The 15,139-nt window shown below is 51.0% G+C and overlaps 8 protein-coding genes across 8 annotated transcripts; 5 read left to right on the top strand and 3 right to left on the bottom strand.

Annotated features, from left to right (window-relative positions):
- Window positions 1-55: 55 nt before the first annotated feature.
- On the bottom strand, window positions 56-1,600 carry M430DRAFT_25940 (hypothetical protein; the record flags this gene model as incomplete). Its single annotated transcript, XM_024865317.1, has 3 exons — window positions 56-138; window positions 367-439; window positions 950-1,600. 3 exons carry the CDS (start codon window positions 1,598-1,600, stop codon window positions 56-58), a joined length of 807 nt encoding a protein of 268 aa, XP_024723029.1.
- Window positions 1,601-2,329: 729 nt separating this feature from the next.
- Window positions 2,330-3,742, top strand: M430DRAFT_48586 (hypothetical protein; the record flags this gene model as incomplete). Its single annotated transcript, XM_024868006.1, has 2 exons — window positions 2,330-3,061; window positions 3,110-3,742. The coding sequence occupies 2 exons, from the start codon at window positions 2,330-2,332 to the stop codon at window positions 3,740-3,742; spliced, it is 1,365 nt and encodes a 454-aa protein (XP_024723028.1).
- A 1,694-nt stretch (window positions 3,743-5,436) lies between these two features.
- On the bottom strand, window positions 5,437-6,148 carry M430DRAFT_211748 (hypothetical protein). Its single transcript, XM_024864454.1, has 2 exons — window positions 5,651-6,148; window positions 5,437-5,585 (listed from the first exon to the last, which is right to left on the bottom strand). The coding sequence occupies exons 1-2, from the start codon at window positions 5,945-5,947 to the stop codon at window positions 5,466-5,468; spliced, it is 417 nt and encodes a 138-aa protein (XP_024723027.1). The 5' UTR covers window positions 5,948-6,148; the 3' UTR covers window positions 5,437-5,465.
- A 255-nt stretch (window positions 6,149-6,403) lies between these two features.
- Window positions 6,404-6,899, top strand: M430DRAFT_211744 (hypothetical protein). Its single transcript, XM_024864453.1, has one exon. It carries the CDS (start codon window positions 6,418-6,420, stop codon window positions 6,700-6,702), a length of 285 nt encoding a protein of 94 aa, XP_024723026.1. The 5' UTR covers window positions 6,404-6,417; the 3' UTR covers window positions 6,703-6,899.
- A 129-nt stretch (window positions 6,900-7,028) lies between these two features.
- Window positions 7,029-7,881, top strand: M430DRAFT_56838 (hypothetical protein; the record flags this gene model as incomplete). The annotated part of the gene is made up of 2 exons (XM_024868642.1): window positions 7,029-7,159; window positions 7,520-7,881. The coding sequence occupies exons 1-2, from the start codon at window positions 7,042-7,044 to the stop codon at window positions 7,879-7,881; spliced, it is 480 nt and encodes a 159-aa protein (XP_024723025.1). The 5' UTR covers window positions 7,029-7,041.
- Window positions 7,882-8,953: 1,072 nt separating this feature from the next.
- M430DRAFT_16922 (hypothetical protein) lies at window positions 8,954-9,320 on the bottom strand (the record flags this gene model as incomplete). The annotated part of the gene is made up of 2 exons (XM_024863554.1): window positions 8,954-9,245; window positions 9,292-9,320. 2 exons carry the CDS (start codon window positions 9,318-9,320, stop codon window positions 8,954-8,956), a joined length of 321 nt encoding a protein of 106 aa, XP_024723024.1.
- A 683-nt stretch (window positions 9,321-10,003) lies between these two features.
- On the top strand, window positions 10,004-11,755 carry M430DRAFT_97877 (hypothetical protein; the record flags this gene model as incomplete). The annotated part of the gene is made up of 4 exons (XM_024870075.1): window positions 10,004-10,194; window positions 10,246-10,313; window positions 10,363-10,576; window positions 10,627-11,755. The coding sequence occupies 4 exons, from the start codon at window positions 10,004-10,006 to the stop codon at window positions 11,753-11,755; spliced, it is 1,602 nt and encodes a 533-aa protein (XP_024723023.1).
- Window positions 11,756-13,817: 2,062 nt separating this feature from the next.
- M430DRAFT_97433 (hypothetical protein) lies at window positions 13,818-14,636 on the top strand (the record flags this gene model as incomplete). Its single annotated transcript, XM_024870038.1, has 2 exons — window positions 13,818-13,984; window positions 14,075-14,636. 2 exons carry the CDS (start codon window positions 13,818-13,820, stop codon window positions 14,634-14,636), a joined length of 729 nt encoding a protein of 242 aa, XP_024723022.1.
- Between the last annotated feature and the right edge of the window lie 503 nt (window positions 14,637-15,139).

Here is a 15,139-nt window from a genome sequence, read left to right as displayed (position 1 = left end):
TTTGACATTGACTCCTCCCTCCAAGAGCAGGTGCACCTTGAGTCCGACTCCTTTCTCAGCTGCGGCAGCTAATGCCGTACTCCTGTATTGATAGTCGATTTTTGTAATTAGCGTCGAGGCCTTCTGCAGAATTCGTTCCTGTAAACACTACAGGCGCAGGGAACTTGAAGTGGGATAGATAGAGCAGAGATCGAAAATTGACAAGACCACATCTGGCCTAGTTGCGGGCCAATCCGTCGATTCGCCGAATTCCGCACTAGCGGCATGGCCCGTGCGGGATACAAGGAACCGTCCTTCCTCCGCATTTTGCAGATAACTGTCTCCTCTGGCTGGTTTAGGACTCGGACCGGCAGGCTAATGACTTACTGATAATTGCAAGGCTGTGAACAATGAACCATTGGGCTCTCGGATTCAAGCGCAAATCAGCAATGAGGCCTATCTGGGATAGTATTTTACCAGAAAACTGCCTTCGGGCAGAAGCCCGAAACGTAGAGTATGCTAGCCCTTCTTATTGGGCATACAACCACAGCCTATACAGGCCACGCCCTTCATTCCATCAGTCTGATACATATTATCTCAGCTAGCCAGGCACTATGTAAGCACAAGCATGGGCATCACACGGGACATGTCTCCGTGCCTTTTTGAAGCCTCTCAGAATTGCACCAAGAATCCCAACCTCTTCCCCAATATACTAGCCGAAGGTTACGAAGAACGCATATCCATCCAACCTCTAACTCTCGCCACTGCAGCATATATCTGAGTCGGTCTATGAGAAAGGCGGTCTCGGTAAGGTCGTACTGGATTCGCATATCGGTGCTTTTCGCGGTTGAATGTGGAAACAAGACAACAAGGTAGATTCCATTATGACCTAAATTTGACAAGCTTCTGTTAGCATAAACCAAGCGGAATTTCGTATGTGATCACTTACTTAGAGCTAGCTCGCCCTTACTTTCTGTCCCTTTATGCGCGTGCTCCTCCGTGGATTGTCGCGACATATGCGTGGACTTCGTCGGACGCCACCTCCTCCTGCCACTTCTACAGGTCGTTTGACTTTAGATGTCGCAGGTTGCTTGAGTGTTCGGCTTGAAGGAGCTCGCTGCCGACGCTTCGGTTGGTTCTTTTGGGCCGCTTGAATCAGAGGATAGAGACAATACGCTACAAGAGCCTCATAGCCGTGGACAGTCTGCTTGCGAATGCCTGTCACGAATTGAAACCTCAGGGCATCCGATTGCAAGAGGCGTGGACCATGCGAACCAACATCGTATTTCGCATCGCAATAGTCTTCATGTAGGCGTGCGCTTTCTTGCTCGATAAAACGCTGCAGCTCCGACTCTACCTTCTCCGGAGCGTTCTCGGCCGCGATTCGACCTAAATTCAGGAAAAAGATTTCATCGTCCATGAGGGGAATGCTTTGACGGTTGTATTTGAGATTCAACTCATCTGCCTTCACGTCAGAAATGCCGCGCTTGGGCAGAACGTCTTTATATGAAAAGGGCAATTGAGTGAAGTCGCCCGATTGATCCAAGGTCGACGCCGTGGATGCTGTGGACCGTGCAGGGCTTATGGGTAATTCCTGACGCTCGCTCTGATCGGTATTCATATTGGTGCTGGTTCAATTCGCGGCCTGTTGGTTGAATTGTCAAGGAGGCACGAGTAGGTATGGATTCGTTCAAATAATGATGAGGGAGGTCTGGCTCAATGCAGCTCTCTCCCTTAAGGTACTATCTAAGCGCGGCAGGGGTATTGGGCGATCCGCCTATTTGCTCGCTTGCTGCTTATCGCTCACTGCTTATCGACCGCTGGCTATCAATGTGCCAACGTCGTTCCAGTCATCCAAGGCTGCGCAAATCGACTGGCCAAGAGTGGTGCGGTGCATCTCGATGCTACATGCCAGCCCACCACTCCAAGGACCAGATGGGGCCATAAGAGCTTTTATATACCCTCGTGTGCCTTCGTTCGTGCTGGTAAGCAGCCCCTCCCAAGATCGATATTACTTGGTGGACAATCGCTGATAATGTTCTCAAGCACCGGAAGGCGCAATGCTTCGGAAATCGCAGAGTTGGGTTCTGGGGATTCGACCCTATCCAAAGAATCCACTATCCGCGCCATCCTTCTCCCGAAATCAGAATCAGCAGCACATTCTGTTCAGCTAGAAGAAAACCACTGTTGGTCATATCTATATACGGAACAAGAAACTCTACCATCGCCCAGCCCTTCTGACGACGAAGATGATACGCCGACGTCGTCACCACCAAAGACTGTGAAGACTGATGCCTCTATTGCTAAGACAAGGCGGGGTAGAAGCCAGCCTGCTATTGTGCTTAAGCAGATGCGAGAGAATGAAAAGTTCACGTTTGGCTCTTCATCGAACAATGATGTGGTTCTCAAGCATCTTGAGGAATCGAGCCAGGAATGTTGCTACATAAACTTCTTGCACCTCCAGCTATACCCAGACCCGGACTCTGGCGCGCTGACCTTGTATAATACTTCAACTTCTACCTTCGATGTTCACTCCCTCTCCGCCCCTCAATTCGACGATAACGTTTTACCGGGTCAGAAAACAATGATCGAATGCGGAAATTGGCAGCTTAGGCTTGGAAAAGGATTGGATTTTGAGATCAGGGTTATGCCGCATACTCCCGAGGAAGCAGGCCATAATCGATCACTCATCTCTCCTGTTACGGCTACGACCGCTTTACTCGCCAAGCCCATAGCAAAGGCAGCCACAGTTGGGCCACTCAAAGAGAAAATTGTCGAGGCTCCTGTGCCGTCCGTAACGAGACCTGGGGCGATCCATATCAGAAACAAGACTCTCATAGCAGATCGTACAGCGGAAGGAGCAACAACGGGATCGAAAGCTCCTCCATTACGACTGCAGGCTTCTCATAGCCTAGAGCCTCTAATCCTGGGCGAAACTATCGGCAAAACTCCTCACACTCAGGTCTTCAAGGCCATCCGCAATGACATAGTGGTTGCAGTCAAGATGTGCCGGAAACCCGAAATAAAATCATCCGCAGACACATGGAGAAATGAGCTGGAAATACTACGCAATTTAAATCATGTAAGTGCCAAGAGTACCTTATATGCTCCTCATCTAAGTTTCTGGTAGCCATCAATTATAAACCTCATAAACTACGACGCCGCAACTTTGAGCCTTGAACTTGAATATATAGGGCCTGATCTAGCCCAATTCGTTGATAGACACCAAATGTCACAACTGTCGGAAAATTTACGACATCGTGTTTGGATGGATGTTAGTCGTGGCATAGAGTATATACACTCCCAGGACGTCACTCATTTCGATGTTAAGCCCAGTAATATACTGCTTGGTGATCGGGCTGTGCTTTGCGATTTTGGAACTTCCGTCAAAGGGACTGTCAAACCGACGTCTAGTCCCGGTGGAACACCTTGCTACGTACCACCAGAGTATCTCTATGGCAATCTGCGAGGATCTTCCGGTGATATCTGGGCCTTTGGCGTCACCATGCTGTTTGTCTGCGGCCTAATACCTCTACCACGTGGCAGTTGGAAGATTGCGGAGGTTCCTGCGCAGGGTGCTGCTTCTAGGAAGATGGCTGATTGGGTTGACGAAGTTGAGCGCGTCACAGAGAATATCCCAGAGGGCCTTGCTCTTCTCCGATCGATGCTCACGCCGAGATCCAAGGAACGAATTACAGCTCCACAGTTGGTTAACAAATTGCTTGAAATGCTACCACGCGAGCCACTGGAACTCCTTGCATAGCTCAGCGGGTTCTACTCGCTGACTGTATGAGAAACTGAAAAGATGAGTGCAGTTATAGGTTTGAGGATCAAGGCTACTAGGTACCCGGTGTAGGGTGTCAAACAAGTGTGTTCTATAAGCATACATCTCGTGCAACGCTGAGGATTTCATGTCATATCTTTCCATTCAATCTTTCTCCTCAGGCGTATTAGGGGTTTATAAGTAGTTTTACAGTGTCTGTCCTGTCTCGTTATGCAGTTGAGGTTTTCTTTTCGTCCATTTTATGTCAATTTATTTTATTCAAGCTGAAATATAACCCCCTTCCCCCCCTCCCCCCCAAAGCTTTTTCGCAATACACCCAAATACCTGTTTCATCTTTACCAGTTTTCAGGAAGGCAATCTGTCCCCCATCTTCTCAGATTCAGGACGCAAATAGCGCAAAATTTTTTCCCATATCACACACAAAATCTAATCTGTTTCGGAAGGCACACTGGGATTCATGGGACGAGTGCCTACAATGGGGAATCGACAGCAAGCTTCTCTATCGGGAATTCAAAGTTCCTAGGCCAAGTAGGTCAGATTCAATACGCGGTTCTGTTCTTACAGTTCTCTCATTAAGTGTTATGGTTTGGAAGAGCGTCTCCCGTCTGCTCGTAGACTAGGGGTTCAAAACCGAAGATGTTTTGTTGGCGATTAAATGAGCTACTTACTGTCGTCACAGGGCACAGCATTTAAGGATCCAGGGATCAAATGTCTATATTTTTGTACTACAGCACAGTAGATACCTAGGTAATAATGGGATGCGCGACACCTTTTTGATAAAATTCGGGGTGTTCAGCTTCCCAGCGTCCAACCCTTCCCACGTGATCCTAATAAAGAAGATTTCTGAATATGACAGAATTAAAGTCCCTTACCTTTCGACCCCACCATTCGTCACGTATCCTAGGTACTCATTCTGCTTCATGTGGCATCAGGGGAGCACTTCCTGACCCTCAAAAGATATTTCAGGATTCGGGCAAAGGGCAGAAGTCTCGCTCGACCTCGTGACATACCTACACAGGTCGTTCAATGTCGCCATCTACCTCCCAAGTCCAGACCCAGAAGCCTAAGGCCAGGAGCGAGGCTATAGAGTTAATAACGGACACGGATTGGCCACCGACGAGGAGAAGTGAGACAAGTGAGCATCCGATTCATGCAATCAGTTTTGCGCTCGGGTGCGCGGTGGTGCACGTGTCAGCGGCTGCTTCTGAGGCTCAAAAAACGGTAATGTGTGAAACATGCATATTTTGATTGATTGACGGCCCGCGGGAACCTATAATCTGGGTTACCCGTCCTTGTCTATCTGCAGCGGTATGCGGATGTCGGTACAGGGCGAGCGCGTGCGAAGCGCGTGCGAAGCGCATGCGGATCGCTGGAGACAACGTCCGCCGAGACGAGAGAGGATATATAGAGTATGTGCAGCATGCTATGTTGTCTCGAACCAGAGACCCTCTAGTGAGTGTTCGGGTTCCTGATTTGGGGAGAGACAATGCGCGTTTGGTCCCCGGATTCTTCCACTTGTCTCTGAGCCAGGCGAAACCAGTAGCAGGAAAGAGAGAGAGAGAGCCGTTGGTTGTCTTGTCCCAACAACTCCGATGCCAAACGAGTCGTACCCTCACTCACGGCCAGATCCCCCCATTCCTCTAACTGAAAGCACCAAGGGTCTAGCCCGAATCTTAGATCGCGAGATCCATAATTGAGCTGATCAATATTCAGGCCCTTTGAGAAGCGCGGGACTATCGATCAAATAGCCGCGTTTGGACTGGCACGGACCAGGACCGATCTCAACAGGCTGATAAGAGTAGTAGGCGCGCGATTCTGAGATCTGTCTTGAGTTTTGACGCGTTAGAGGATGATAGTAGTTCTCAGTGAAGCTTTGGGAGGACTTGCACAACTCGGATGAAACGAGAAAGGGACGTGACTTGGTCCTCGGGTGTAACTCGCTGAGTATCGAGGATAAAAGTATAAGTATAAATGCACAAGAGGATAAAGGGATAAAAATAGATAAGAATAAATCAGGATAAAAAGACGGAAGAAAAGTAGAATAATGGAAATCGAATCAAAGGGCCACCGATTGTGACAACCTCGTATTCTACGGAGTATGTAGACATCACTCGACCGATCCCTGAACTCGTGTAGTTTCCAGATATTTCGATACTCCATCCTCCTCCCCGGTTGCTTGGACATGGCGGGGTTGAGATGTTTGAAACGCGCTCAGAGCCTCAGAGGCAGGGATATCGCTATAGCGCTCCGTAGTATCCACACACTGACCAGTCCGGCGGAGTGCACAGTAACCGTGGGTCTGCCGATGGCCTAGTTCCAAGAATCCAAAGTCACTCACTGCTGTGCAGCTTTCAAAGTAAGGTACTCTGTACAAGCAAGTAATTGGTGGGGGCTGCGGCCTTGAGGCGTGATTGCGGGCGTTGTGCATTGCATTTGTGGTGGATTAATGCATAGCATTGCAGCTGGCGTCGCTTCTGTGAAGCATACGCACATAGCAACGGTTGCTGCGCAGATATGTTGCTCGGGCATTTGTTTCGCGTTGACGGGCTCCCATGAAGCAAGCACCAGAAATAGTTATCGACGGAGAGCGAAAAGCCTCAGTAGTGGTAAGGGGCGGGGGGAACTGGGAAGACCATCTCGGTGGGGTCCAATAGATGCCATTTGATGCCATTCACGTCCTGGGGCCCTGGGCCCATCGAAGGATCAGATCCCGTGACAATCGACCCGAGGATCTGAGTCCCGTGATATCGCTTCCGATTCGCGTTAGTGGCGTTTGTTTACTTCCGCAGCCACGCGTGTGTCTCCCTGTCTCCCCGACTTTCCTCTCGCCCATTTACTCGTCCCCCATCCCATCCATCCCCATCCCCGTCTGTGCAGCTTCTCAAACACCTTGGACTCTTACAAATACTACTTCGTGCTCAGCCCACGCGGCACGGTGAGCAAGCCTCGAGATACGCACACCTCGCGCAAACATGGGGCTTATCGTCGTCTTTCCGGAGTACCCGTAGGCGCCCTAAAGACCCCGCTGTTGGCTGGAATGTCGTGACTCGCGGGGAGGGGTAAGAGACTATTCAGCGAATCCTGAGCCCTCCGTCCCGCCGTGCTATTCTGATTCCTGCTTGAACAATCGCATTCTGATTGTAGATACTTTTAGCATATGGGCGGTTGTGGGGATCCGCGCAAGTTTCCGTGCCGGCGATCGCCTGACATGAGAAGAAGCAATAAACAAAGATAAGCACTACAGTAACCGCGCGGTGCAGACTCCCGTCTTACTGCACATGGAGGATTCCAGCTGCAAAGTTGATCACATCATGGCGTGCGATGGTTCTGGCGTCAAGAGACACGATCAAAGCCATGGCCAGAGATCCCCTCTTGGAGTTGCGATAGCGTGTTACTGTAAGGGGTATGGCTGCGGCATCGAGATATCTCGAAGGATCGAGCTGGACAAGGCGCGTTGTCGGATTGGGAAGTTCTAGCGGGGGGAACAAGATCCCCATCTGCTAGTAGGGAACGGGAAAAGCAGGCCCTGTCGCCGTGTACAACCAGTGTCAAGTGTATGGACGGAGTAGTTGTCAGCCATACGGCGCTTCGTAGGGTTTGGATGATCGGCATTGGTCGACAAGGGGAGCTGGAGGCTGCAGACGGGTCACTACTGTGGTATGGAGGCACAGAAGGGGGGGGGGACGGGAGCGATCATGGGCGAAGGGAGTAGAGCCTACAGTAGTAGTATTTGAATTACCCTGATTATATTCCGAGGGGCTCAAGGGCTCATATGCCAGAACCCCGATCCCAAATCTCAGAGCCCAAATCCCAAATTCCAAGGCCCTGCGGCTCAGAACGCAGCTGCGAGACTGCGAGGGACTTGGGAAGATGAGACAAACCGTAGCATACGGGACTTTCCACTGTTGATGACGGAAATAGTATTTCACGCTCTTGGTGCTGGTGCTGGTGCTGGTGCTGGCCTAGTTCCACTGTTCCAGGTCCTGGACCGTCCTGGAGGGAGGTGTGGGGTTGTCGAATACGGAGTGACGGTCACACTGCCTGACACACTCGCACCTGTGACTTGGCTGGCCCGGTTGCCCAATGAGCGGCGGATCCCTCGAGGCTGGTTGGGCTGAGCTGAGTTGGTGGAGCTGACGGTCGAGCTGATTGATGGAAAGGCTGACCCAGTCCTGAGTGGAGGACAGTACGAGCGGCTGACCGCATTTTCCAGAATGCTGCGGGAGAAGGAGAAGAAGGAGAGAAGAAGGAGAAGGGGAAGGGGAAGAAGAAGAAGAAGCGTCGGCACTTCTATTCTATTTTTCTTGGATGCTTCGAGAGATATCGTTCATTCTACCCGTGTATTATTCCTGTGCATCGCCCGCCGTATCGTAGACGACGGGAGGGCCCCGGCGACTAACACGAAAAGAATACAGTAGCAGAGGCCCAAGAAGATCGATATCAATGACGACAACATCTCGGACAGACCTAACTTAATGATGGTGACAGCCGAGCCCCTTTACGTGAGGTCATCCCCGCTGTTTCGCAGTTGCGGTTATGCTCCCTGCTTTCAATGCTTCTCGCCCTGTGCATTATTGCCCTATTACATCTATTACATAGCTTGCCGTAGAGTTGTGAAAGGAGAGCCAAGGGGAGCGAGAGGTGGACGAACGCATGGCCCAAGCCGGACGTGGGCTGACAGTCTCAGATTGCCATGCTATTATACTCGCTATTCCATCTCCCTTATCCAGATAAAGTTGAGTTTATGCGCTATTCCCCCGGAGAATTACGATGCAAGTCTTGTCCTCTGGGACGGCGTCCAGATGGTGAATCGCCGTGACGCCAGACTATTGGATTTCGTGAGGCTCCGATTCACAAGCTGGGAGGGCGACGCGCTCGGCAGTGCGAAGAGTTAAAAGTAAATATTTACTTTCGCGTGAAAACTCGGTGAAGAGAGAGGCCAGGGGGATCTCGCGAGGCTCACAGCGCGCGCATCGATGATGGTAGGGGAGTAGCCATAGCAGCAGAAATGGAGACAGAAATAGAAATACAAAGCAGAAAAAGGCATGGTCGCTGGTCAAACTCCCTACATTTCATCCCTAGCTACCTTATCCATATATATCTCACACACACATTATGTCCTATGTAGATGACAGTACATAACCGTAGCCTTGTCAATATTCGCCAACACCAGCGAAATTCTCCGAATCACTACTGGACCGCTCCAGCAACGGCCGAGCGCGTGGAGCGCGCATTCGTCCTCTTCCGCCGTCGCTGCTGGGTCTGATTCGGCGTGCCAGGTCTCGGTATTATTCTGGCTCTCCTGGTGGTCGTGGTCGGCAAGGATTGCTGCCAGTGCCAGGTCTCCCAGGGCTCCCAGAGTCCCAGGATCCCAGGCGCTCCATTTCGAGCCCTCCTCGCAAGGCCGTCGTGCAGGGCGAATCCCCGCCGCGACCAAAGAAAGCAAAGAGCGCTGCTAGCTGCTAGCTGCCCGTCTACCAGACTACCAGACTACCAGCAGACAGTCTGCTGCCGTGCACCGGGCCTACCAGCATTGCCAGGCCATCCGCAGCTCCATAGCACCAAGCCGACGGTGCTACGGTGGAAACTCGAGAAGCTACCCAGAGGCCGCCCTGGCGACAAACGGAAAAGCTTCATCCCCCCAACAACCTCCTTCACTCACGTCTCCACCATCCCAGAAGGCTCTTCTTCTCTTCTCCTTGCTCTTTTATCTTCTTCCTTCACCATCCTCCTCACCCTCCTTCTTTGCTCTCCCACCCCTCCCGCCATCACTACCTCTGCGATTGGCCTCGCCCTGCCTTTCGTGTGTAGATAGACATCTTCGACAAGGGTCAAGAGCGAGAGCAGCCTTCACCACCCCACAATCTGCCTCTTCCCACGAACTTCGACGCCGCACCCACGATCCGACGACCCAGAGCCCTCCATGCCGTCGACGTGTCTGTAGCCTTTCCACCCAGTCTCGTCGTCTCCCAATCTGCGAGTTGACGAAGCCCCTCCCGGTTTATACGACGGCCATTGGACAATCGCCGCCGCCGTCTACAATCGAGCTCTTTTTGGATCTCCTCCCCACGTCGAGATCGCCTCCCTGCAACCGGGTTGCCTGCCAATTGATCCAATCCACGCTACGCAGGACTTCCTGGAGCAGGAGCATCTCTTAACGTTGAAACAATCATGGAGGCCTCATCCCCATTAGCTGCCATGCAGCCACCATCCTTAATGCCCGCCTGGAGCCGGGGCGACATGTATAGCTCGCATGCGCACTCACACTTATCTCGTACCGGTCCCTTTGGGCCCGGTGCGTTCGATTTTAGAGAGCTCAGCATGAACAGGCCGAGCAAGCCTGACTACTTTGCTATGAAGCCTGTCCGTGGGTCCTCCCCCACGGCGAGTCTTGCTGCGGATCTCTCTCAGAACTTCCATATCGATATGAGGTAAGTTGCACTGGCCGGAGATTCCCCCCGCATGTACTGATAGTACTGCAGCCCTCAATTACCAACTCCTCGACGATCGCTCTTCACCTCGAACCTTTTTGGGACAATTGATGGCCGTGGTAAGGATGATATACAAGGGCACATGGAGAAGATGTTAATCATATACAGAGAGTACTCGAACCCCTCCTCTCCCATCCTCCTCCCCTGGGGGACTGAATGAGCGTATGGACATTTCGCCGCTTCCACACAAGCAACCATACTTTGCACAGATTGATGTCCAGTCCCCAACCCCAAGATCCACACCGGACGAAGAAGTTACCATGGAATCATCCCCCCCTCGTGCTGAATTTGCGGAGGCGCCGAGACCGACAAATGCGGCCGAGTAAGCTGCGTTCCACATTCCATAGCTCATATTTTCTAACCCATCTTCAGACGCCGAAAATCAAATTTCACGAGACCGTCACTCATGCGTACCAAAGGACATTCCACTGGTAACCTAGCCCCCCGAAGTGCAGACAATACACTACCCCCCTTCCGCTTCGGTGCTGGGAGTAGCAAATTGTCGACGACATCGATGTCTCTTGATGAGTGCTTCATGGGATCACCAACACAGGAGCGTCGGCCTCAATCTGCGAATAGTCCGTCAGTGTCATCCCTCATGGCGCCTCCTCGACTTAGCAAACCCTTTGGGAGCATGTCTGGCCACTCCATTCGCAACGGATCACCAATTGGCCATCAACATAGGAGGTCTACAAATCCGTTAATTCGTCCAAGAAAGCAATTCCGCCGGTCATTGAGCATGTTCGAGCACCCAGGGGACATAATGGCGGGGAAAAAAGAGGAGATCGCAACAAGCAGTCTACACACTGTAATGGACCTTGACGAACTTCACCAGCCGGTGCTTCCGCACTTTTTCCAGGAAGGACAGCCAGACAGCATTCCGCGGATTACGAAGGAGACGTTGCTCGACGTTCTTGACGGCAACTACAACAGCCACTTTGACCGGCGTATGATCATAGACTGCCGGTTCGAATACGAGTTCGAGGGAGGTCATATCGATGGTGCCGTCAACTATAATGACAAGGAATTATTATCGGACGAACTCTTTGAAACAAAGAATCCTGGCAAGACCCTTTTGATTTTCCATTGCGAATACTCTGCACACCGAGCACCCATAATGGCTCGACACGTCCGAAAACTGGATCGTGCTACTAATGCCGAGCAATACCCTAAGCTCACCTATCCAGAGGTTTACATTCTGGATGGAGGATACAGCAATTTCTTTGCCCAACATCGATCGCGTTGCTTTCCCCAGAACTATGTCGAGATGGATGCTAAGGAGCATGCCAATACGTGTGAGCGGGAAATGGGTCGACTCCGCCAGAGCAGAACAAAGTTGAGCAGAGCTCAAACCTTTGCTTTCGGACAGGGGCAAGTGGACGATAGTCCCACGGCGCCGAGTCGGTCGAAGGCGTGTAGTATGAATCCATTAATATCTGAAGCGTCCTCGCCAATGCTAGGATATGATCAGTCACACGTGAGACGCGTCGTCTCAGAATAGTCTCTTCCCATGGAGTTTTGCATTGCTGGCGTTGTGATTGCTTTGTCCGATCTAGAGGCTCTATAGGCCTCACATCTCCTTTTCGACACTCGTTGGAGTTCCACGAGTCCGCCGCTCTGTCTTCCAACAATCGAGCAGCATCTACTATTTGCTCTGGCGTACTGGCGTGCACATTGCAGCGGCGTACTTTTTTTGAGTTATTAGCGCTTCGCATCATCTCGATCCTTCTTACACCGAGGATTGATATTACTTCTTGGATCAGGAATCCTTGCGACATTTCTTTTGTGCTACAATACCTTCACACTGACAACACTACACATAAACCCACCACTACGATCGCGTACGAGAGATCCCGATCACCGAAACCTACAATTTCCTACGATTCACGTCTTGTCATCGACGGCGACCCCTCTACCCGATAATTATACCGGGTCTCGAACTCCCACACAGAACACACCCAGACGCAGAGGATGTACGTAATGTACTGAATTGCAGCTTGCCCCCCTTCTCATCCTATTCGACTTTAATATTCTTCCCTGTTCCCTCATCTTAATTTCCATCCTTTTTTTTTGCCTCGCGTTGCTTAAGCCTTTTTCTAAATCGCATTGAGAGTTGGACTGAGGTAGAATGGTGTATGCGTGGATGGATGGATGGATGAAAGAAAGACTAGAATGGACAAAGATGTATGGATGCGCGGACGAGCATGAGGTGTATGTGATAATGCCGCATATGTATGGCATGAGAGATAGAGCTGAGCGGAGGGTTGCTATGAACACATAGCTGTCGCTGTCGATATATGAAAATTCCTTCAAAAAACTAAAGTCTCACCGAATATCTCCATGTGCTATCACTATGGTTAGCCAAGGCTTCAGCCCTCTGACGTCTAAACTCCTTGCTTTGAACCTTCTCTGCGTTCGCATATTCAACCAAGGCAATACTTCATACTACCCAACCCCCCTAACTAAAGTATGCTAAAGGTCTGTAAAACGAAACTTGAGCGGCTGTGTAGTGTCAAATCCATTAGAAGGGGCTCTCGCTGTCTTGTATGAGTATAATAATTCTCTGGGATTTTGAGAGTTAAGTCACTCTTTGTGGAAATGAAGGTCGGAAAAGGGGGCCGGGGGGGGGTTATATTATAGATACCAAATGACTCACTTACCTAATTTCCCTCTGGAGGAACATAAAACCAGCACAGCTTTTAATGATAATAACAGTAAGATAAACGGGATGTTAAAAGGAAAATCTTGATTTCTTTGCTGATGGTTGAGACAACGAGTGAGGAAGGGAGTTGAGGTAGGCAGAAGGGTTGCGGTAACTAACTAGGGAGTACTGAGTTGAGTAGCTACTACGGGCTATTGTTAATAGCACTGTATGAATATTGCACGAACCTATGAGATGAAACTTGCTTATGAAGCATCTGCATTTTCTAAAAAAAGTCCCAAAAAGAGTACAGAATGTCGAAAAGGGATGATTGTAGTCAAAATAGGGGTAAGACTTGCTGCCTTGAATGATACCTGAAGACTGCGGTTCTGGAGGGGGAGCCACCTATATAATTAATTTTAGTGGAAAGCATTTGCCTTCGGGCATTGTAAGTCTACCCGCACTCTAGCTCAGTGGTATCACTGCTAACAGAATCTATAGTGGTCAAATTTGAAACGATACAGAGAAGATTAGCATGGCCCCTGCACTAAGGATGACACGCTCAATCAAAGAGAAGCTACCAATTTTTTTGCATTTTTTTGACCGCGATATTGGAGTTTATTTGGTCGCGGCATCCTTTCGGTGTTTTGGAATTCTCTTCTTTTACTTTTTGATGTTTTTGAGAGCGCGGTAGCCGAGAATAAGCGAGTTCTGGGAGTTGGCTTTGCTGCACGCGTCGTCTCTCAGCCTTGCGGCTACTTCAGTCGTTCTGGTAGCTTCAAATCTTCTACTATCGAACGACACACCTGAAGCTACCAAGCCACCACGGGAAATGATCCCACGATAATAACTGTGGTTTCTGCCTGACCATAACTTACTTGTATATACTCTATCTCTACTTCCAGCAGACCCGCGGCCGAACATGGACGACATATCAGACATATTGAACGACGTGTCGCGAGACCCCTTCGCTGAGTATGATGCAACGTACGCGTCTATTGACAGAGGGAGGCTTCATTCGGGCCAGGCAGATCTACAGGCGCTGACAAGAGCGTGGATCAACGAGCGTGGGACCACTGAACTGCTACCGTACGAATCTCCTCTCTGCGTCCTATCAAAGAACCGACCATCTCCCCAAGCAGCTTGAGGTCCCAAATGCTAACATAATCCCTCCCACAGCTGGCCCAGGGACGGGTTAATCGAGCGCGTCACCGGACTCGTGAAACTGCAGATCGAAACCGTTGAAACCATGACCGGTGATATGGACCCGAAGACCAACTTCTCCCTCATCATCATCCAGACGGAAGTCGAGCGGTGGAAATTCCTCATCCGCTCGTACCTGCGCGCGCGCATTGCCAAGATTGACAAGCACGCCCTGTACTACCTATCAACGCCTACGCTCCAAGAACGCATGAGCGAGATGGAGGTGGCATACGCCACACGACACCAGCAGCTGCTGCACAACCACTACCTCAGCAGTTTCCTGGGTAGCTTCCCCATTCAGCTGCAGAACCTGAATGATACCGCGGGGGGAATCTCCATGATCGGTGGGCCGGATGAGGAGGGGGCGGTTTTTGTTAGGGGACTGGGGGCTAGAGGGGGTGGGGATGAGGGGGTCGTGGTCCATGGACGAAGCACCGACGCGGATGGCGAGGTGGAGGTTGCGAGGGGGGAGGTAGTCGTTGCTAGATGGGCAGATGTGCGGGAGCACGTGGAGAGGGGGGAGATGGAGTTGGTGTGAGCGGACGATGGCACGCAGCGTTCTCACCGCCAGCTTTGCCGGTGCTATCCCCAGGGCTGAAGGATTTGTGGAAGGTCTAACAAGTCCGAGGAATGCTTGGACCGGGTCTTAAAGATGCGCCTATGTGTCCGCAAGCCAAGGTTCAGCCCTCTCTACCATCCAGCACCGAGGCCGAGCACAAGACCTGCTTTGGCTTCACCACAGTCCCCGCTTCACAATATGGGGTAATTGAGTGGAACTAGAAGGAAACAGGATGCGGACGGCTGGATTACTATCGAACACATTTCCGCAGGGCTGAGCGGGGCTCAGGGGTGATGCAAGTACTCCCAGTACTAGCTGCTCGTATCTCAGATCTGCAATAGCTTACCAGGGACAAGCTGCTACGACTGGCGTCCCTCGCAGCACAATATGCAGGAAGTTTCCAAAAACATAGCGGTCTCGTGTTCCACTGCGTGCCGTCTGGCCCTTCTTCCCACCCCCCCTTCCTGCTTCTGGACATATGC

This window comes from Amorphotheca resinae, assembly GCF_003019875.1.
Source record: "Amorphotheca resinae ATCC 22711 unplaced genomic scaffold M430scaffold_3, whole genome shotgun sequence".
In the NCBI taxonomy this organism is placed as follows: Eukaryota; Fungi; Ascomycota; class Leotiomycetes; order Helotiales; family Amorphothecaceae; genus Amorphotheca; species Amorphotheca resinae.
The sequence above is the reverse complement of the archived record's forward strand: the minus strand, read 5'-3'. Positions and strand labels throughout refer to the sequence as shown.